General features: G+C 49.1%; 1 protein-coding gene across 17 annotated transcripts; it reads right to left on the bottom strand.

Moving 5' to 3' along the window:
* Positions 1–14,061: 14,061 nt before the first annotated feature.
* On the bottom strand, positions 14,062–22,729 carry ISLR2 (immunoglobulin superfamily containing leucine rich repeat 2). Of its 17 annotated transcripts, none has more exons than XM_073996337.1 (5): positions 21,131–21,232; positions 20,749–20,928; positions 20,225–20,292; positions 19,545–19,654; positions 14,062–18,099 (listed from the first exon to the last, which is right to left on the bottom strand). In XM_073996337.1, the coding sequence occupies exons 4-5, from the start codon at positions 19,621–19,623 to the stop codon at positions 15,851–15,853; spliced, it is 2,328 nt and encodes a 775-aa protein (XP_073852438.1). In that variant the 5' UTR covers positions 19,624–19,654; positions 20,225–20,292; positions 20,749–20,928; positions 21,131–21,232; the 3' UTR covers positions 14,062–15,850. The 17 variants fall into 17 exon arrangements, with proteins under 17 accessions (XP_073852438.1, XP_045251669.2, XP_045251673.2 ...); XM_045395734.2 differs by having other exon boundaries at positions 20,771–20,928; XM_045395738.2 differs by having other exon boundaries at positions 20,836–20,928.
* Positions 22,730–23,218: the final 489 nt, after the last annotated feature.

Below are 23,218 nucleotides of genomic sequence, written 5' to 3'. Positions count from 1 at the left end.
GAATTCTAACACTAGAAAAATATATTAGAAATATATTTTTAAAAAGAAACTGGGAGTGAGAATATTAATATTAGAAAAATAAATTCAGGGCCAGGTGTGGTGGCTTAGGCCTGTAATCCCAGCACTTTGGGAGACTGAGGCGGGAGGATCACTTGAGTCCAAGACCATCCTGGGCAACATGGTGAAACCTCATCTCTACAAAAACCACAAAAAATTTAGCCAGGCATGGTGGTGCATGTCTGTAGTCCTAACTACTTGAGAGGTTGAGGCAGGAGGATCAAATGAGCCTGGAGGGCAGAGGTTGTAGTGAACAGAGATTGTGCAACTGCACTCCAGCCTGGGTGACAGAGTGAGACCCTGTTTCAAAAAAAAAAAAAGAAAAAAGAGAAAGAAAGGAAGGAAAAAAGAGAAAGTCAATGCAGAACACAATAAAAAGAACAAGAACAAGGAGGCTACTCATATTAAAAGATAGGATAGTTCACCAAGAAGATACAATAGGCACAAACATTCATGCATCTACTATTGCAGCTTTGACAGAAATATAAAGAGAAAACAAATCTACAATCAAAGTAGGAGATTTCTAATACACCTCTCAGAAGTCCACAGGTCAGATAGAAAATAAGTAAGCATGTGAATGGTTTGATAAAAATTAAGTATATTGATCTTAAAAGTAATATAAAATATCTTACCCAATAATTGGAAAATACATATTCTCTTCAAGCACACATAAAATTTTCAGAAAAAATTAAACACGTACTAGCTCACAAAAGAAATCAATAAAACTCAAAAAACTGAAGTCGTGCACGACACCTTCACAAACCACATGTAATAAAATTAGGGCTTAAAAAAAAATAAAGAAGAAGAATAGGCCAGGCACGGTGGCTCACGCCTGTAATCCCAGCACTTTGGGAGGTTGAGGAGGGTAGATCGTGAGGTCAGGAGATCGAGACCAGTCTGGCCAACAGAGTGAAACCCCGTCTCTACTAGAAATACAAAAATTAGCTGGTCATGGTGGCACGCTCCTGTACTACTCCCAGCTACTTGGGGGGCTGAGGCAGAAGAATTGCTTGAACCCAGGAGGTGGAGGTTGCAGTGAGCCAAAATCATGCCACTGCACTCCAGCCTGAGCAACAGAGCGAGGCTCCATCAAAAAACAACAAAAACAAAAACAAAAACAAAACAAAAAAGAATAGTCAAATAAAACAACAGCAACAGCAACCACAAAATGATCCTGAAAAGTTTTAAATACATATATAAAATATTCTTGGGTTAAAGAGAAAATTCAGACAAGAATTACAAACTTTTTATTGTGGTGAAATACACATAGCATGACATCTTCACGACTTTTAAGTGTACAGTTCAGTGGCATTACGTTCATTCATATTGTAGTGTAATCATCCATCCATCCATCTCCAGAACTTTTTCATCATTGCATACTGAGATGCAGACTTTTACAAGAACGCTTAAAACATTACACAGTAAAACTTGCAGTATTTATCCAAAACAATATGCAGAGTATCTATAACCAATGAATTAACTCAAAAGCAATAAATGTTTAAAAAATTAACTAAGATCTCAACTCAAAAAGCTAGAAAAAAGGAAAATAGATAAATCCAAAGAAAGTAGAAAGAAAAATACTGGTAAAGATAAAAATCAGAAATTAATGAACTAGACTGGATGAAGTGGCTCACACCTATAATCCCAGCACTTTGGGAGGCTGAGGCGATTGGATAAATTGAGGTTAGGAGTTCAAGACCAGCCTGGCCAACAGGGTAAAACCTCATCTCTACTAAAAACACAAAAATTAACTGGATGTAGAGGTGCACACCTGTAATCCTAGGTACTTGGGAGGCTGAGTGAGGCAGGAGAATCACTTGAACCTGGGAGGCAGAGGTTGCAGTGAGCCGCAATTGTGCCACTGCACTCCAGCCTGGGTGACAGAGCAAGACTCGTCTCAAAAAAAAAAAAAAAAAAAAAAAAATTAATGAACTAGACATAAAAAGATATAGAGTTGATTAACAAAAATAAAACCTAGGTGTTTTTTGAAAAGACCACAGCTTGGGAATCCTAACAGAAAAAAAGAGAGGAGACATAAATAACAACATTAGAAGTGAAAATGAGGACATGATCATGTGAATAAATAAAAATAAGGACTGGTTATAAAAATAACATTTAAAACATCTAGCTTGGTGTGGTGCCTCTCACTTGTAATGCCAGCCCTTTGGGAGGCCAAAGTGGGAGGATCACTTGAGCCCAGGAGTTCGAGACCAGTCTGGTCTCAACATAGTGAGATCTTGCGTCTAATAAAATAAAATAAAATGAAATAATTCTACCTGGAGAATCCCAAGGAAAATACTACAATTTCTTACAATCATTAGCTTGTTCAGCAAGGTTGCAGTATATAAGATCAACACAAAAATTATCACTTTTTATATACTAATAATGAACACCCCCAAAGAAGTTGGGACATAATTTTTTTTTTTTTTTTTTTTTTTTTGAGAGGAGTCTCACTCTCCCAGGCTGGAGTGCAGTTGCGCGATCTCGGCTCACTGCAAGCTCCGCCTCTCGGGTTCACGCCATTCTCCTGCCTCAGCCTCCTGAGTAGCTGGGATTACAGGCACCACGCCCGGCTAATTTTTTTTGTATTTTTAGTAGAGACGGGGTTTCACCGTGTTAGCCAGGCTGGTCTCGATCTCCTGACCTCATGATCCACCTGCCTCGGCCTTCTAAAGTGCTGGGATGACAGGCGTGAGCCACCATACCCAGCCAAACATAACAAAATTTGTACAGGATCTGCAAGCTGAAAATTACAAAATGGTGATTAAAAAAGTCAAAAGACAACCTAAAGAAGTAGAGAGACAATATCATGTGTTCATGGATTAAAAGGTTCAACATTGTAAATATGTTTATGGGTTTAACGCAATTTATATCAAAATCTCAGCAATGTCTTTGTCTTTCCTTTGTAAACACAGATTTGTTTATTCTAAAATTTATATGGAAAGACATAGCCCCTAGAATAACTAAAACAATCTTACAAAAAAAAAAAAAAAAATCTAAAATGGGCGGAACCACTCTACCTGATATTAAGTCCTACTATGTGGTTACAATAATCAACACAGTGTGTTATTGGTGGAGGCACAGATACAAAAATCAATGGAATTGAATAGAGAACCCAGAAATAGACCCACCCAAATATTTCCAATTGATTTTTTAACGAAGGTGCAATAGCAGTTCAACAAAGGAAGGATAGTCTTAACAAATGGTGCTGGAAAGACTGGACATCCACAGACAATGGGTTCTCCATCTAAACCTCACACCTTATACAAACATTAACTGAAAAAGTATAACTTGCAACTATAAAACTTTTAGACAAAAACATCGGGGAAAATCTCTAGGATCTAGAACTGGGCTAAGAGTTCTTAGACTTGACATCAAATGTATGATCCATAAAAGGAAAACTTGATAAATTTGACGTCATCAAAAAGTTTTTAAAAGTCTTCCTCTGTGAAAGACCCTGCTAAGAGGATGAAAATACAGGCTACAGAATGGAAGAAAATATTTGCAAATCACATATCCAGCAAAGGACTAGTATCTAGAATGAATAAAGAACTCTCGGCCGGGCGCGGTGGCTCAAGCCGGTAAAGTATGGCGCAAACCCGGGAGGCGGAGCTTGCAGTGACCTGAGATCCGGCCACTGCACTCCAGCCTGGGCGACAGAGCGAAACTCCATCTCAAAAAAAAAAAAAAAAAAAAAAAAAAAAAAGGACTCTCGGCCACGCACAGTGGCTCATGCCTGTAATTCCAGCACTCTGTGGGGGCTGAGGCAGGCAGATCACCTGAGGTCAGGAGTTTGAGATCAGCCCAACCAATATGGTGAGACCCCATCTCTACTAAAAATACAAAATTAGCCAGGTGTGGTGGCGTGCACCTGTAATCCCAGCTACTCGGGAGGCTGAGGCAGGAGAATTGCTTGAACCTGGGAGGTGGAGGTTGCAGTGAGCCAAGATCATGCCATTGCACTCCAGCCTGGGCAACGAGAGTGAAAAAAAAAAAAAGAAGAAGAATATATAAAGAACTCTCTAGTATCTAGAATACATAAAGAACTCTCAAAAATCAACAGTAAAAAAAAAATCCCCCAAACCTGAGAATATGTTAGATTACATGGCAAAAGGGAATTCAGGCTTCAGACAGAATTAAAGTTGTTATTCAGCTGGCTTTAAAATGGGGAAATTACCCTGGCTTATCTGGGTGAACTCATTGTGATCACCAAGATCCTTAAAAGTGGAAGAGAGACACAGCAAAGAGAGTCAGACAAACAGATGTAATGACAGAAGCCAAGTCTGGAGTGCAAGGGGAAAAACAATGCATACATATATGGTCACCTCACTGATGACAAAGGTGCTAAGGTCTTACTTATAGTGGGGGAAAAGATAATCTTTTCAATAAAAGGTGTTAGGTCAATTGAATATCCACATGGGAAAAAAATGAATCTTGACCCCACCTCACTCCTTATACAAAGTAACTTCCACATGCTTTGTAGATCTAAATAAAAAAGGTAAAATAATAATGTTTTTACAAGAAATCATAGGAGAATATTTTCATCATCTTGGGGTGGGCAAAGATTTCTTAAATATAGTCCCAAAGAGTTCTAACCATAAAGAAAAAATTGATAAATTGGAGCACATTAAAACTAAAAACAGCTCTTCATAAAAAGACACTACAAAAAGTGTGAAAAGAGAAGCTGAAGAGAGAGGGAAGACATTCTGTACAGAAAGCTCATACCCAGAATATATGAAGAATTTCTACAAATCAATAAGAAAAAGACAACCCAATGAAAAAGAGAGAAAGACAGTTTACATAAGAGGGTTTTCAAATGGACAGGAAACAACAGTATTCAACTTAATTAATTGTCAGGGTAATGCCAATTAAAAACACAATGCAATACCACTACACACCCAACAGAATGTCTAAAACCAAAAGCAGACAATACTGAGTCTGATGAGGACTCTCACGGCTGGCACAAGTGTAAATTGGTACATATTGAAAAACTGTTTGGCAGTATCTATCAAAGCTGAGCATATGACAAGACTTCAAACCATTTGTGGAAAAATGGAATTAAAAGATAAAAATAAAAAATATAAACTTTATTTCTCAACATAAGCTCCATGAAGTTCAAGACACTTTTGTAAGTGATGATACCAGCTATTTAGTCCACCCCTAAAGAACTGAGGGTCCTGGAAATTTAACCATGTCGATGCTGTCTTTTAAATATTGTTAACTAAAGAAAAATGGGTGTTTTAAAAATATTTTTCTTAAGTTAGGAAACAAAAAGAAGTCAGAAAGAGCCAAATCAGAACTGTAAGGTAGATGGCTAATGATTTCCCATTGAAACTCTTGCAAATTGCCCACTTTGATGAGGGGAATGAGCAGGAGCATTGTGGTGGAGAAGAACTCTCTGGTGAGGCTTTCCTGGGCATTTTTCTGCCAAAGCTTTGACCAACTTTCTAAAAACACTCTTGTAATAAGCAGATGTTATTGTTCTTTGGTCCTCCAGAAAGTCAACAAGTGAAATGCCTTGAGCATCCCAAAAAACTGTTACCATTGACTAGACCACTTCCACCTCTTGGTACACATTGCTTTGATTGTGCTTTGTCTTCAGGATGGTACTGGTAAAGCCATGTTTCATCTCCTGTTGCAATTCTTTGAAGAAATGCAACAGGAATCTTAATCCCACTTGTTTAAAATTTCCAATGAAAACTCTATTCTTGTCTACAGCTGATCTAGGAGCAATGGTTTTAGCACCCATTAAGTGAAAAGTTTGCTCAAATTTAATTTTTCAGTAGGAAGTGTATAATAAACTGAACCAATTGACATGTCTATAGTATTGGATATTTTTTGTGCTATTGTGAGTCCTCTTCAATTAGAGAACAAACAATTTTTGGCCAGCACAGTGACTCATGCCTATAATCCTAGCACCTTGGGAAGCTGAGGCAGACGGATCGCTTGAGCCCAGGAAGTTGAGACCAGGCTGTGCAACATGATGAAATCCAATCTCTACTAAAAATACAAAAAATTAGCCAGGCATGGTGGCATGCACCTGCAGTCCCAGCTAGTTGGAGGCTGAGGTGGGAGGATCACCTGAGCTCGGGAAGTTGAGGGAGCAGTGAGTTGAGATCACATTATTGCACTCCAGCCTGGACAATAGGAGTGAGACCCTGTCTCAAAAAAAGAAGATTTTTTTCTCCAAAAATTGACATGGATGGTCTGCTGCTGTGGGCTTCATCCTCAACATATTCTTATTCCTTCTTAAGAAAAGTTATCCATTTGTAAACTACTGATTTCTTTGGGGCATTGTCTCCATAAGCTTTTCCTAAGGCATCAATGATTTCATCATTCTTCCACCCAAACTTCACCATAAATTTGATTTTCGTTCTTGCTTTGATTTTAGCAGAACTCATGTTGCTGTAATGGAGGCTCTTTTCAAACTCATATCTTATCCTTCTTAGAGCCTCAAACTAGATCCTGTTCAGACATGTTATAACAAGTTAGTACAAGTTAGTGAAAACATTTTGAAATCATGGTTAGTTTTTTCATAATAAGCATTTTTCATGTACATTTTGAAGACTCCTGGAATATAAGAGGTTCCAATACAGGCAAAACTAATCTATGGTATTAGAAGTCATGAGAGTGGGGATGGAGGCGTAACCCCGAGGGAGCATGAAGACACTGCAGGAGTGCTGGTAATTTTCTTTTCTTGATATGGGTACTGGTCATAAGAGGTATTTTCTCTTTATGAAAGTACTTTCCTGAATGTATGTTAGACTTCAACAAAAATTTAACCAAAAAGGTATACACCTTATGACATGGCCTCAAAAATATATAATGCAATATGAACAGAATTACAAGAAATAATTGACAAGTCTGAAATCCTAAGAGATTTTTAACATGCCTCTCTCAGAAATTAATAAAACAAGCAAACAAAAAATTAAGTGAGGAAAGAGAGAATATGTAATCAATAAAATTAACAAGCCTGATCTAATGAAAATATAAAAATCATAACCCAATAATTCAAGAATAAATATTATTTTCAAACTTATATAAACATTTACAAAAAATTGACTACATCCTATTCCTCCAAGCAAGTTTTAATAATTACCAAATAATCAGCATCACCCAGTCTGTATTCTGACAAGGATGTAAGGCAAGTGGTATCAAAAACAAAAGTGTCAGAAAAAAACCACATACATTTGAAAATGTAAAAGCCCATGTCTAAATAATTCATGAGTCAAGGAAAAAATCTCATGGAAATAAAATATTTAAAACTAAATGGTAATGTAAACATTACCTATCAAAACTTGGGGAATGCTGTTAAAGCAGTACTTAGGAGGACATTAATAGCTGTAAATGCATACCTTAAAATGAGGAAAGTTTAAAAATTCATGAATTCAGAACTGAACTCAAAAGGTAAACACTGAGAGGTTTGTTGTTCTGAGTCAGACGGAGCCTGTGCCTTATGCCACTGCAGTGGCACCAGAGAGAAAATGATGATGTTGGTACCAGGGGGATCTGGGGCAGCTTCACAAAAGGGTTCCATGCTCCAGTCTGGCGTTCATGAAAGCAGCAAAGGACCTCTGTGAGAGCACCCAGTGCGAGCTGAGTCATGCCTGCAGACCTCCTAGACTCTACCCTAGGAAGCACCACCTTCAGGCTGGAGAGCTGCTCCACAGGCTAGCTCTTCATACAGACAGTGTGGAGTGATGGCTCCCCTGGATTTACAGTTACACCTTGCCCTAGGAACACCCAACAGGAGTGGCATTGCCAGTTCTGCAGTGAGACTGTACCTAGTGACCATCTGACTTGCCCCATGTGACGTCCCCTCTCACAATATCCCAGGACCATCGCAGCTCAAGATGAACAGGAAGTGAGCCCTAGACACCGGGTGGGATGTGGATGGACGATGGGGATAACACCCTTCCTGTGCACTTGGGGAGACTGAACTGAACCAGGTGGAAGCTCGTTGAGTCAGGGTGATGTTAATGGCACTGCTGTATATTTCCATACACAGGCATGCATGTTTATAAGTACATGCAGAAAATGGTCTGAAAAGATACATGGCACCAGGCAGGGCATGGTGGCTTACACCTGTAATCCCAGCACTTTGGGAGGCCGAGGCGAGTGGATCATCTGAGGCTGGGAGTTTGAGACCAGCTGACCAACATGGAGAAAACCCGTCTCTACTAAAAATACAAAAAAATTAGCCGGGCTTGGTGGCGCATGCCTGTACTCCCAACTACTCAGGAGCTGAGGCAGGAAGATCGCTTGAGCCCAGGAGGCAGAGGTTGCAGTGGGCTGAGATAGCGCCATTGCACTCCAGCCTGGGTGACAAGAGTCACACTCCGTCACACACACACACACACACACACACATTGAGGTATAACAAATTCAATAAAGTACACAACTCAAGTGTGTAGCTGGTGGATTTCTACATATGCATACACTCATGTAGCCACCACCCAGATCAAGATATAGAACATTTCTAGCATCTCAGAAGGCTCCTTTGAGTCCTCTCCTAATCCCAGTTAGTACCTTCCAACTTTTTTTTTTTTTTTTTATTATACTTTAAGTTCTAGGGTACATGTGCACAACATTCAGGTTTGTTACATATATATACAAGTGCCATGTTGGTGTGCTGCACCCATTAACTCGTCATTTACATTAGGTATATCTCCTAATGCTATCCCTCCCCGCTACTCCCTCCCCACAATAGGACCCAGTGTGTGATGCTCCCCTTCCTGTGTCCAAGTGATCTCATTGTTCAATTCCCGCCTATAAGTGAGAACATGCGGTATTTGGTTTTCTGTTCTTGCAGTACCTTCCAACTTTTTCCAACAAAAATTAGTCTTGCCTGTATTGAACTTCCTATAAATTAAATCACTCATTCCATAATCTTTTGTGTCTTTCTTCTTTCACTCACCGTGATGACGTCCATGTTGTGTGTAACTGCAGTTTGTTCTTCATTGCTCTGCAGTATTCCAGGGTATGAATATACCACAGGTTACTTCCTCCATTCTACTCTTGGATATTTAGGTTGTTTCCAATTTGGGGCTATTACAAATAAAACTGCTATGAACATCGTTGTACTTGCATCCACCAAAGCACTCTTCTGTCTTTTGATGGATGTAAACACTCATTTCTATTGGATATATACCCAAGAGTGAGATTACTGAGTCAGAGGTATGTGTATCTTTAACGTTCCTAGATTGCCAAATATTTCTCCAAAGTGGCTATACCCACTTACATTCCCAACGGCAACCAAAGACAATTCTAGTTGAAACATGCATTACTTTTATTTATTTTCTTTCTTTCTTTCTTTTTTTTTTTTTTTGAGACGGAGTCTTGTTCTGTTGCCCACGTTGGAATGCAGTGGTGTGATCTCGGCTCACTATAGCCTCCGACTCCCAGGTTCAAGCAATTATCCTGCCTCAACCTGTGGAGTAGCTGGGATTACAGGCGCATGCCACCACGCCTGCCTAATTTTTTTGTATTTTTAGTAGAGACAGGGTTTCACCATGTTGGCCAAGCTGGTCTCAAACTCCTGATCACAAGTGACCTGCCCGCCTTGGCCTCCCAAAGTGCTGGGATTATAGGCACGAGCCACTGTACCCGGCCTGCATTACTTTTATAATCAGAAAAAAATAAATGCTATTTTGAGAAATAAGAGAAACAGCAAGAGAAATCCTTTTTCTAGACAAACTCTGTAATTAGCAGCAAATTTAAACATGTAGAAAATATATTATTCTACACTTCACTGGTTTGTAGAGGCTTCAGGAGGAGGTTTGGCTTGGCGACTAAGAGCTCTGGCATTGGAGTCAGATAACAAAAGGACAAACTTCAACCCTGCAAATTGCCAGCTGTGTGATCTTCAACAAACTACTAACCCTCTGTGCTCTTTCGTTTCTTTGTCTGTACATTATAATAATAACATTACCTCACAGGATCACTATAAGGAATGACAAAATAAAGCTTGTAAGATCCATAGAATGTGCCTGAAATATAGTAAGAGTTCAATAAATATTAGCTACTATTGGGATTATTAGTATTTATACTAATATTAGGTGGTGACTATTAGCATTCTTAGTCTAGATGTGTGGCAAGCCTCTATTATTAAAAAGCATTTGGTAATTAATTCTCCATTCCAATTCTCTCCCCATTTCCACACTGATCAATTCTTATGAAGTTCCTTGGTAAGTTATATAATCATAGAAATTTTTCTCTCAAATGGTTGGATGCCTTGAATGGCTTTTAGACTCAATTTAAGAAACAGTTTGCGAATGTTGCTGGGAGAAAATGCATTTAATTTACTAAAACCAAATTAACTCCTAATACACAAGGGAATACATGTAAGCAGTAAACAGTTGATAAAAATAAAAACACTTTTTCTCTCCTTGTTCCATGTGGACTTAACCTTAATTATTAAATTTACATTCACATGTCCAAACAAAGCACACACAATTAGCACAATTTTCAAAATCATACTGTCTTTAAATCCCATAAATTACTTATTCAACCATGGAATGATACAAAGTCTTTCCAACTAATTTAACCCAACAAGTTGGTTTTATTTTTGTGCCCATCGTGGGGACTTTGGATGGCTTTTTAAAAAATCCATATCAAGTCTCATTAGGAACACTGGTCATATTTTGAACAAAATGCTAATATTGCAAAACATTTTTAAATTTAATCTCTTCTATATGCCAGTCACAGCAGATCTTTCGTTTTCAATACAGTGTTATTCTCTATTGAGTCCTAAGGCAAAATCTTATCATTGAACAGATAGGTGTGAGTGGCTACATTTCAAATGCAATCAATTAATTGACACATTACAACTGAAATGGCTCCACTTGCTTCCTCCCAACTGTCCAGCAGAATTTCTCTTGTCGATACCTTTATGTTGGAAACTTATAAGATAAAGGTATCTGTTAGATCAGACTTGGCAATTTATGGCCTCAACAAGGGGCCTTTCTTATGTCCTGGTACTAGGGCTTGGCTTTCTGCAGAGAAAGGAGATTCCCCAGTTTTTCTTGCTCTGTGCTTATGCAGTCATGGTCCCTTCTTTGCAGGTGACGCCTCCTGTTGTGCAGACAGCAGGTCCCTTTTCCCCTATGGAGTGTCTCATAACTGGGGCTCTGTTAACAAATGTGGGGCAGGGTAGTCATGGCAAGATGCCACTCCTTTCCCTCTACCTACTAAAATGCATTCCACTGAGATCCAGGAGGAAAAACTGAGATGACCATCAGGGAGTCACAGGCCATATGTGTACTGACAACAAATCTTTGGAGATGTTCGCTTTAGTTGTGGTTGTTATTTGGATGTCATGGGTGGAGGGCTGCATTCCAGACACAAGATCTGGGACTAGAGGACCCTACCCCAGCTGCTTCTTTCTCAAAGAAGCCCTGCCTTCCTTTGTTCTTTTATAGTAATGGACTTTAATGATCTTCAAGATGGTTCTCATTTCAGCTGATCGTTAGGAAACATGTCAGGGGAGGAGGCACTCTTTTCAAATCACCTTTCTTTAGACAGGTTTCTGATCCTATTCAAGGCCACATCCCGGCCATCTGGTTTCTGTAGCTCAAAGAATTACTGCTCCTGATAAATTGCTCTGAGTTCTGAAGCTACTGCTGTCATATTGCATTCTCCGATCATTTACCAGGTCTCCCAAGACACACACACACACACACACACACACACTCACACACACACACTCCTCAAGCCGTTAGACTCCATTTCCATGTGGTATCCAAATAAGTTTTACAGCAAGACATACTGGAGAGACTGAAGCTAGCACAGCACATGAAGCATACAGGAAACGCTCAAAAAAGTTGTATTGAATGGAAAGCCTTGGAGCCAGGGACAGAGGGTCAGAGGTGGAGATTACACCTCTACACCTGACAGGTTCTCCCAGAGCACTTGCCAGTTGCAGTCAGGCCTGAGGGGTGGAACCCAGGCAGAGACACATTTTAAACTGCTAAACAGCTGATTCCTTGGAAGAGGGGAGTGAAACGTGAGCTCCCCATCTCTGGACAAGTATAAGCCAAAGTTGTACAACTACCTGATGGGGACACTGTGAAAAAGAATTCAACCTCAAATTGGTAGTTGAATTGGAACAACTTAGAGAGGAATGAGGGAGAGGAAATGAAAGGAAGACATTTTATTTTAATGTAATTAAATAAGTTAAATTAATTACATTTAAAAAGAGGTAGGAAGGAAGGCCAGAGGCTGGGGACCATTCTGTGCATGTGCCCAACCTTTGGAAAGAAACTAGAGTGTTCCTGAGAGGGCTGGGATCTCAATGGGCAGTTGGCAGAGTGTCCCAGCACCCTGGTCCTTGGCCTCCAACACTATTCATTCCTGCCTGTGGATGGAGCCTTTGGGCCTGGCCACGCCCAGAAGCCACAAGGTCTAGCTGAGTAGTGTTTGCTAATACATTAGGATGCGTGGCCCTGGACAAAGAGGGGCAGAGCTTTCAGCTCCTCTCCACCTGCCCTAGTGACACTCAGGATCCTAGAGGGTCTCGTGGAGGGATCCCAATTCCTAGGGCAGGCAGGGAAAGGAAGGGGCCTGTCTTCCCACTAGAGACCCATGACCAGATGATTGAGTTGCATCAAAACTGCTGAGCACTCACTGGCCCAGACAGGTCTGTTCCCAGAAGCAATCATGTCATTGGATTCCTAACTAGATCCTAGGAATTGGGCCAGTCCTTGCCCCCTGCTCAGAGGTAGGATTTGCAGGTAGAACAAAGCAGGCGTCTTCCTAAAAGATAATATTCCTGAGTTGTGTCCCAGGCAGTAGGGTGGACTGCAGTGTTGGGCTGTGACCAGGGGCAGGGCTCAGGCTGTGGCCCTCAGAAGGGAATTTTTCTTGAAAACAGCTTTGCTGGTCTGGGAAGGGAACCTGGGCTCAGGCCCCAAGAAGTGTCACAGCCACCACCTATGCCAGAGGACAGACCTGAGGCTGGGGTAGGATGCCCAGCATTGGAACTTGGGCCTGTTCCCAGCCTGGACTGGTCCAATTAGGAAGACTCACAGAGACAGCAAAAGAGGGCAAGAAATTGGAAGCAGGAAGAAGGGAGGGGGGAGGTAGAATCTTCTGCTTCCCATTTCTGTTGCTTTCCTCTTCCACCTCTCTTCCCTGCCTCTTCCAATCTTAGGGGGATTCAGCTGAAACACACGGCAGCCCAACCCCTGTGTTTTAGGCTGGGCAGGACCACAGCCTCTCTTCTTGATCCCCCTCTCTCCTGTTCCTCACCCAAGAAACCCCCTTTCTAGGACTGTGAAATCAGTGTGTTTTCAACCCTGATTCCATAGGTGCACCCCCTTAGCACACCCTGACGGTTGTCCATGCATCATTCACTGAGTGCTCCCCACCCACCCACACAACACACACTTGGCTCCCAGGCCAAACGTGCCCGCTTGCTCTGGGCAATTAGCCTGGCCAGGTTCTCCCCTTTTCCTGCTTTACATCGTTTGCCCGCTCTGTACTTTGTGTTATTTGTGACTTCTCTTGTGCAAGCCACAGCAGTCTTGTCCCTATGAATCCCATTCTCTTCCCATCGGCTTCTCAGGGAACTCAAAGGCTGATGTGGAGACACAGAAACTGGGCAGTGTGACACCACACACAGCCACATCCCACTACACCGACAGTCTCAAGTGAAAGAGGGTGCCGCACACTCTCGAGTGCAAACGTACGTGGACGCACACTCAGACTACGTGTGTTTAGGGTCTACAGACACCCGCCCTCCTTTCTGGCAACCTCCCCCCCTACTCACTTCCAGCCTGCCCTCGTTTTTTGTCACCCCACCCTGGAGTTTGAGACACCAAGAGAAGGGTTGGGTGCAAACACCTGGCAAAAAATCACGGAATGGTCACACAAACACGAAATCACTCAAGATACCAACGGGAGGCTGGGGGGAGGGTGCAGGGGGGCTCCCTCCTTCCGCGGTTTCCTCCTTCATCGCCCAGGCCTCCTCCCTCTGTCCCCTGACAAAAAATCACCGAGCCCAGCTCAAATCGATTGTTTTATTGACTGTTTGCATACAGACGCGTTTAGAAAAGGGCACGGGCTCCGGGTGCTACTCCGTCCCAGGCCCGCGCTTGCGCTGCGCTTCGCGAAGACCGCAGATCCCGAGGACTGAAACTCCCCCAACCCCAACCCCGACGCTTTCTTTCAAAATGGAAAAAAGAACCCCGCCCCCAGTCGCCGCGCCGCGCCCCTCCCTTTCCCTCCCTCCCCGCCCATCTGCACCCCCGCCCGCCCCCCTACACTACACGGTCACACTTTACAGGACACAGACTTTTCTCCTACAGGGCACGCTTGTCAGGGACTACACGCCGGGCAAACAACGATTCCCGCCGAAGCAGGGGCGGGTGGGGCTGGGCGACGCGAGGACCGAGACGAGAGGACAGAGGCGCTCGGCTCCATCCGGATCCCACCGCACAGTCGCACAGTCACGCGCAGGCTTTGTGCGAACTAGGGCGCGAGCCCTCCCGAGAGCCTGGGAGGCCACAGTCAGCTTCCTCCGCCTCTGGCGCTTTCCAGCTGGGTCTGGGTCGGGTGGATCCGCAGGAGCGGCGCTGTTGGGCGCACAGACCTGCGGAAAGCCCAACACACGGATAACGAAATTGGCCCGGGACCAAGTCCACGCGCTCAGCCGCCAAGAGGCGCGCGGTCCTGCGGCGCTTTAAGTTAGGAGAGAGACAACAGAAAACGCATTCCCTCCCTACCCCCCGACACACACACCCGATTTTCTCAGAGGCTGGGAAGGGGATGTTAGCACCAGACCCGAAATGTCGCTGTCTTGAAAACAACGAAAACAGGAAAATCTGAGCGCGGAGCTGAAAGGCGCCCCAGGCACCGGGCTGGACTCCAACAGGCCAGAAGTGGGGTGGGGGTGGGAGGACAGAAGGATTTGGTTCCCTGCCGAGAGGTGGCTTTGGAACTAAAAATTAGGGGTTGCCACGGATCCCGGCTTCTGGGAGTAGGGATTGAAAGGGAGGAGGGGCCGGGCGCAGTGGCTCAGGCCTGTAATCCCAGCACGCTGAGAGGCCGAGGCGGATGGATCACCTGAGGTCAAGAGATGCAGACCATCCTGGCCAACATGGTGAAACCCCATCGCTACTAAAAATAGAAAAAATTATCTGGGCGTGGTGGCGCGCGCCTGTAGTCCCAGCTACTCGGCAGGCTGAGACAGGAGAATCGCTTGAACCTGGGAGGCGGAGGTTGCAGTGAGCCGAGATCGCGCCACTGCACTCCAGCCTGGGGACAGACCGAGACTCCGTCAAATTAAAAAAAAAAAAAAAAAAAAAGGAAAAACAAAGAAAGGAAAGGGGAGGGGGAGGGGTCGAAGTGCGACCCCACAGCCCTCCACTGGCCCGGGCTGGCCCCGAAACTACGGCGTTACCGTGAGGTTTCCAACGTCTTCGCTCGTTTTGGCTCCAGAGCCCATGGTGGGGCGGGCTGCGGGGCGGATTTCGCAGATAATCGCAATGGGAATGGAGGAACATACACATCGCCCATCGTCTGCGGGTGGAGTCTTGCATGGGGTAAGAGAAACACTGTGCTTGGCGGGTAAGGGGATTCAGCCCGCAGGGAGAATGGCAGCCGTGGGTAGCGGGGACTGGTGAAATCGGCCCACTCCCTACTGGAAGTCCCTAGTAGTCAAGGTTGCGAAGTGGTAAGGGGGAGGAGTAGGTGAAAGTTGGGGACGGGGGACATAAGTCCTGCCAGCCCTAGACTACTGCTCCCAGGCACCCTAGGTGGAGGTCGGGAATGGGCGGGCCGGACGGGCCGAGGTTCAGCCTGCCGTCTGCCTGTAGTTGCCATTAATCTCCTGGGCGATGTTGACCGCCTCGGCGCCCAGGGGCAGTCGATCGCTGTACTCAGAGCCCGCCTCGAACTCCTCTTGGTTGGCCTTGGACTGGGACTCCACCAGTGAGCAGGCCGCCAGGCTCTCTTCTCTCTGCAGGTCCCCACTTGGGTCTCCCGGCTCCGCGTCTTCATCAAGGCCCTCCCCCTGTGCGTCCTCTGGTTCCTCGCCGCCCGCCTCGCCGCCTGCCGGGTAGCTTTTCTCGGACTCGAGGTAGGAAGCACGCGGGTCGAAGTCCGCGGCGATGCGCTTCTCCATAGGGTCAGGGGCCTGAGGCCGCAGGATCAGACGGTAGGGCTTGCCCGGGTGTTTAGCCAGCAGATGGCAGCAGGCGGCGCCCAGAAGGGGCACTGTGGCCAGCACCAGGAGGAATACGCTCACTGCCACGATGACCAGCAGCGATGGGAGCTCCTTCTTGGTGGAAAACACCACTTGCACGTGGCAGGCTTCGCCCGCCAGCGCCAGGCAGACGGAGTAGTTGGTACCCGGCCGCAGGCCTCGGAACCAGTAGGCATTGACGCCTTCCTCTACGCGGGACCACTGCACTGCCGCCCCGCCCCCCGCTGGACACAGATAGAGTAGGCGCAGGGGTCGCCGCCCGGGTCGCCGGTCTCCGCCAGCCCCGCCGGGCCCAGGGCCCCAGCGCGCAGCCAGCGGCGTCAGCTGCACCCGCGCCTCGCGCTCCGCCACATCCAGCGCGATGACGCCCAGCTCGAAGACGTGCGGCTTGAGCTCTGCGCTCTGGTTGAACGCGTGGTTAGAAACGTACCGAGAGGGATCCCCGTTGCCACAGCGCTGCTCCTCCGCTGGGTCCGCGAGGATCTGGTCTTCGGCCTCCTCTCCCTCACCTATGTCCTCCTCCGGCTCCGTCTCAGTCTCCCCGAGAATGCTGACCTTGGCCAGGCCTTGGCCTTTGATTTTGCCCTCGGGTTTGGAAGGCAGGACGCTGTTGCCCCGGCCCTTGCCTGTGGACTTGCGCTCAGAGGTCGGGGCCTGCCCGTCGGGTTCTCCCCCGGCGCCAGGCGCGTGTTTTGGGGGCCCGGTTGCTGCCACCGCCACACGTACTGACGTAGAGTTGGTGCCCAGCTCATTATGTGCACGGCAAGTGTAGACGCCCGCCTCCTTGGCACTCAGTAGGGGGACCAACAGAGAGCCGTTTGCGAGGGCCAGGAAGCGCGGTGTGGCTGGGGGCGCGGGCCAAGCGGGTGCGGGAATCGGCGTTGGGGCTTGGGTCTGCGTCAGCAAGTCCCCATCTCCTTCTTCTCCCTCTCCTTCCTCCGTCCCAACCCCATCGTCCTCCCCGCTCAGAACTGGTGGCTCTAAGACTACGGTGCCACCGGGGATCTGAAGTTGCCATTGCAGGCGGGGTGTGGGGTGGCCGTCGGCGATGCAGTGTAACATGAACGCCAGTCCCGCGCGCAGTGGGGTGCTCGGTGCCTCAAGCGGTGGCTCGGCACTCAGATGCACGCTGGGCGGTGCACAGGGCAGGGTGGGCAGGCGGTACACCGGCACCCCCTGCAGCGCGGGAGGCGACGCACAAGCAATGGAGTCGGGCTCGGGTAAGGACACCCGGGTGCTCGCGGCCCAGGCCTGCAGCCACACAAGGCCACAGCCGCAGTGGAAGGGATTGTGATAGAGTTGCAGGTGTGACAGCGCGCTGAGCGCGTCGAAGGTGCCGGGGGCCAGGGTACGCAGCCGGTTGTTGTTGATGCGCAGGGAACGCAGGTCGGGTAGCGCACCCAGTGCGTCCCGGGGCAGAGAGCCCAGGCGGTTATGGTTCATTTTGAGCAGCTGCAGCGCGCTCAGGTTGCGCAGGTCGCTCCACGGAAAGCTGGATATGAAGTTGTGGCTGAGGTCGAGGTTCTTGAGCTGACTCAGCACTGCCAGTGCGCCTGGCTCCACGGTGCGCACCTCATTGTGCGCCAGCCACAGCGACGTGACCTGTGTGACGTCGGCGAAGGCCCCTCGCCGCAGCACGGTGATCTTGTTCGCGGACAGACTAAGCGTGGTCACATTGGCAGGCAGTCCTTCTGGCACCTCGCGCAACTCTTTGTAAGCGCAGTCGGCGAACTGGTGAGCGTACTTGTCCACGCAGGCGCACGGCTCAGGGCATGCTCCAGCCCCTCCTAGAAGCGCCCAGACCAACCACAGGGCCCGAAGGGGGAACATCACGGCTCCTGCAGATGGAAGCCAGGGGAAGAGGAAAGAAGGTGACTCACTGAACCCTAGCTTACCTCCCCTATCAAGCTCTGCCTCCGCAAACCCGTCTAGCACAAGTTCCAGGACTCAGGTAACCTCCTCTATGTCCCAGGAGCCTCTCTTGGCCAGAAGTGAAGGTCAATAAAAATCTCGAGGTTCAACGGATACTCCTTCCCAGGGCCCAAATTTCCTTTTCCAGCGGCCCGGTACATCGCTCTTTTTTCCCTTCCTACTCCTTCCTTCACGCTGGAGCTGGCCCCTCCGTAGGCTCCGCAGCTCGCCTATCTCCAGCGGGCTCCTCACGGACCCCTCTCTGTGTTTCTAAGCATTAGTTTAACCCGGTGAAATGCATCCTACCCAGGAAGGACATTTTTGTCCGAGACTGGCTGTCCTCCCTGGAACCTTTGTCCCACATACAGCACTCGCACACACGCCCATTCAGGCGCACAACAATACAAACAGACGCGGGGGTTCATCATCAAACCGCCAACTTCTGCGGGCGTTTAGAGGACCTGATGCTCAATTAGGAGGCTCACAACACATTTCCTAAACTCACAAACACATATGCACCCAGACACGGATACAATAGACCCTGGAGACCTCATTGTTCTCTTAACTGAACCGGCATTTGTACAGCGTTTTCCACCACGGTACAAAGCGCTTTCCTGTCCATTGTGAGAATTAACAGACACAAGGACACAAGTCCTCACACGAACCGACCCATCCACAAGAACACAGGCATGCGCCCGTGTGTGCACACAGCCCTCCACTGTGATAAAAACCCAGCAGAGAAGCAATAGGAGGACCTGCACTGCACGACTTGAGATGTGGGATCTGGGGAAGCCCATCCCCATGCCCTTCTGCATCTAAGGCCGAAGTCACCTGCCCGGGGCTGCAGCTCCTGTGAGGGGAGAAGAAGGTTGCTCTGCCAACCTTCCTTATGGGGAAGGAGGTCCTTCCCCCATGTTTGGACCAGGTGTGTTGGGAAAGTGGTCACTAGAGCTTCCTCTCAGGTCCCCCAGGCGGCTCCCATTGGGCAGAGGCGTCCTCAGCCAACAGGTCATGGGGCTGCCACTACCTAATGAAGCTGGAGAAGGTGAAAGATTCTGCGCCTTTCTCCACAGCTCTGCGGTGCCTAAGGTCCCCCTCCCCATAAAACCTTAAGCCTGGTCACACAAACGAACTTGCACAGACTCCCTGCCCCCTCTGGAGCGCCTGTCAGGTTTGGCAGAGCCCCTCCCACACCCTGTCTTTGGGAACCTGCTCCTTCACTCTGCCTGTGCTCTTCTGGGAGGGTCCCTTCCCTCCCTTCTCAGTTCCTCCCAGACAGCACCTCCCCCCCCAGCCCTGCACCTCATGGGGTACTCTAGGCTGGACCTACCCTCACCTGGGTCAAGGTTGTGGGGTGGCCCCCATTACTTACCCAATATTCGCCGACTCTCAGTAAATGTCCTAGGGCTGAAACCCCTTCTCCAGACCCGGTGTGGCAGAGCAGGAAACATAGCCCAAGGAAGATACTCGCATGTGTTGTGGCTGGGGGCCGGGGGCAAAGACAGAGACAGGTAAGTTTGGGGACTCGGTGGCCCCAAAGTACCACTTCAGTTTTTCCTTTTACGTCCGTTCCCCCCACCTCTCTGGCTGCAGGTTGGAGAAAGTCCTTGCGCGCTCCAGGGCCTGGCGGGGACGCGCATAGCCTCTCCTGCCTCCTGCTTGGTCTACTTTTGTTAAAGCCACGGAGACCCTCCCCAAGGCCAAGTCGGTCATAAGGGGCATCCCACGCCCACCGTCCCGGCTGGGCTCTTCGCAGCCTACTACACCCCCCATAACCCAGGTACCCCCACATTTACACAGCCGCTGACGTTGTTACTGTCCCTCATTACACCACCTCCCCCCTCAACGTTCAAACACATTCGCGCGCACACAGTCCCTCACACCCTCCCCATAGTCGACCTTCACACGTTACAATCATCCATGGTCAGGTAATAATCGCATCAATGTGTTCAGTCCCTGCTACATTCACACGCATTTTCACGGGCACACCTGCACACGGGACACTTACCGTTCTCCTCTCGCACACGCATACACACATTCACGCGAACTCACCCTCACGCGCCTGTCCCGCCAGCACCCGCAAGCTTCACTGCTAATTGAATGCAAGCCGCTTTTACGCCCTGCAACACGTGAGACAAACCATCTTTGAGGAATTTGGGGGAAGGAAAGCTGCGCGGCTGAAGTCGGGTGGGGGAAGGAGTGTCTTTGCCTTTAAACTCTTTTTGCAAATGCAGGCGGTGGCACCGACAGACCTCGAGCCGGACCCGCGGAGCTGCGCGCAGCAGAGCTCGCGCGGACCCTTCCCTCTCGCACCCCCCGCTGCTAGCCGCCTCCTCCCCGAAGCCACGTTCAACACGATGCATAATTGATAGTGTTAGCAGAGCGCCGCGCCCTCCCTACCATTTTTGCCTGGATCTGGGCTGATATAAGCCCTAGTCTCCCCCCGCCGCCGCCGCCGCCGCCCCAACCCCCCTCCTCCCCGCCTGCTTGTCTAACCCGAGACCAGAACGCACAGCCCTGCAGGGCGTGCTGGGAAGGGACGCCCCCCTCCCCAGCCCACCGTAGCCCTGCCCAACCTCTTAAACTGGAACTCTTTACATCTGGTCTTTTGTGGCTAAACCAGCGCTTGAAGCCCACTGCCCGGCTCGTTGGCCTAAGCGCACCGCGGGACAGGTGGAGCAGGGGGAAGCTCTCCCGAGCTCACCCAAGCACCTCACTCCAGGTCTTGCCTGCTCCAGGAGAACGAGGCACGGAAGCTGCAGCAGACAGTAGCACAGACAAGGATGGTGTCAAAACGTCCGCTACTCTTGAGCACGGTGGGCTGGGGACTTCAGGCCTAAGCATTTCTCCCATCCCTGCCCCCCATATCTTCCCAGCCTCTCAAGCAGACACTCGGTCAACCCCACACGCGCTATCCCCCAAGCTGCGGTGGCCCCCCACCGCCCCGCCGTCTCACACCCTCACACAACAGCCGGCTTCAGCAGACTCGCTGTTCCCGACTCTCGCTCCTTAGCTCTGATGAAACCCCGACATTTCTTTCAGCGACGAGGAGGCGGAGGCGCGGCGATGTCGAGGCATTTGGCTAAAACCCGGATTCCGCCCCCCGTGCGCTGCCCACGTTAGCCCTGGAGACAGCTACTGGCCAGAACCAGGAAAGGGGTTCAGGCTCCAGGAGACACGCAGAATCCCCACCCGTTCTGTAGCCACTGAGTTCTCCGGGCGCACCAAGTCCCACAGCCATCACCCCGGGCCATGGGGGGTCTCTCGTGGTGGGTCGATGGCGCGGGTTTGGGGCTTCCGTGGAGATCAATACCCCGATTTGAGTGTTGAGCATCTTAATGAGCTAGGGGAGGGGGTGGGGAAGAGAGACAGGGTAAGAGCGCAGCATCTAAAGAGACCACCCGGCCCGGGGTTCCGAGGCTGCTTTGTAAATTAAATATGAACAGACTGGTGCGCTCACGCTCCAAGCGTCCCTCCCTCTCTCCTACTGCTGCCGTCGCTACAGGCGGCCCAGCGGGCTGGGACCATCGCATCTCGCTTAGCCCCAGTTCAGAACACAGAAATTCACACAGCCTGCTCTGGCCTGGGATCCCCCCAGCCCACCCATGGGGAGGGCGCAAGGCGCCTTTCAGGGAAGGTGTCTTCGAGAAAGGTCGAGGGGTGAGAGCACTGTGACCCGTCCCTGCCGGGGACCCTGTGGTGGGGCAGCCAGGATTGGGTCCCTAGCCTGGGAGTGAGTCCCTGAGGTTTCTAGGCCTTGAGGGGTCGGGGGAGGGACGCAGACAGCGGGACCAGCACACCCTTCTTTGTCTGCCGAACAAGGTGGGGGTGGGGGCGGGGAGCTGCGTCCTGGGCAGTTGTCCGGTCTTGGGATCCCTGAGGGGGCGGTCTTGGGAGCCTATGCCAGGGAAGGATCTTAGGAGGCAGGGGCCCAGCAGCTGGAGCTGAGTCCGGTCCCGGATGGGGTGTCCAGGGGACTTTTCGCGACTGAGTGAGGGGCGTCAGGCGGGGAGACTCAAGGCCTTTGGGCCCTCCTCCGGTTTTTACCTGTTTTCTTTCTTTCTTTTTTGCCTTCCGCAGGGAGGCAGAATCTGGGTAGTGGAAGGGAGAATGGGCTTGCTATTTGCCCGGAGCTTCCCCGGACTGCAGGAACCCGTCCTATAAGCAACCCGGAAACCTCGGGGCCCGAGGACCAGGGAAGACCCCCTTTCCTTGCTGTCTTGACAGGGTTGCAGAAGCCAAGGAGTTCGGCAGGGAGACCTTGGGTGGTTAAAGACGCAGTGACTACCTCTGCGCTGGAGCTGACTCCCGCGGTCCCCGGAGGCTCTAGCTCACTCTACAGCAAATGCTTTTGTCCCCTAGGCTGCCCTGGGGGAAAGACGCCCCTTACCCCTGCCTTTGAGCCTGGAGAGCCCAGTGCCCGCCCGGGCAGGGCTGGAGCCCGAGTCGCCCCAGGCAGAGTCCGCCGAGGCCTGGGGTGGGAGCCGCGACTTCTGGATCTGCCTCCGAGCTCAGCTAGAAGACTGCGCGCACCTCGTCCGGCGCCGCCCGGTGCTCAGAAGCCGGTCTAATGTTTATAACGTTAATAAAGACACAGTTACGGGAGGGCTGGGTAGCAGGGAACCAAGACCTCACCCCGCCGCCGCCCACGTCTTTGATCGTTAAAGAAACAGTCAACTAATCAGGTGTGTGGAAGCAGGGGTGGGGGAGGGGAGGGTGTCAAGGTTCCAAGCCGGGAGCGCAGAGGGTCCCAGATTCAGAATCTGCCGAATCCAGACTAAAGCTTCTAACCAGGCTGGGGCCGACCCCAGATAGACCCAGGAATGGAGAGCTGGAGCCCCCGGCCACTTTTTGCGGATCGACCCTTAACTTCAACGTTGTGAATCCGGAGCGTCGGGATGGTGGGGAAGACTGAAACCCATTGGATCTGGGGACTTGCTGCAGCGACTCCGTCCGCGCGCTGTTCCTGGGGCCCAAGCCTGCTCCGCGCGCTGTTCCTGGGACCCAAGCCTGCTCCGCGCGCGCCCCCTGCTGGACACCGCTTGC

Source organism: Macaca fascicularis, chromosome 7 (genome assembly GCF_037993035.2).
Source record: "Macaca fascicularis isolate 582-1 chromosome 7, T2T-MFA8v1.1".
NCBI classification, from domain to species: domain Eukaryota; kingdom Metazoa; phylum Chordata; class Mammalia; order Primates; family Cercopithecidae; genus Macaca; species Macaca fascicularis.
This window is presented reverse-complemented; position numbering and strand designations above follow the sequence as displayed.

Bases quoted from the DNA above. Each gene is read 5' to 3' on its own strand.
- ISLR2 (XM_045395728.2), bottom strand. From the start codon at position 21,025: ATGGGAGAAATGCTTAGGCCTGAAGTCCCCAGCCCACCGTGCTCAAGA. The intron at 20,293-20,901 runs GCAAGACCTGGA...CACGTGTTGCAG, and splicing joins GCCTCGTTCTCCTGGAGCAG to GGCGTAAAAGCGGCTTGCAT. The intron at 19,655-20,180 runs GTAAGTGTCCCG...CCCGGCCCCCAG, and splicing joins GCGTGTGCGAGAGGAGAACG to CCACAACACATGCGAGTATC.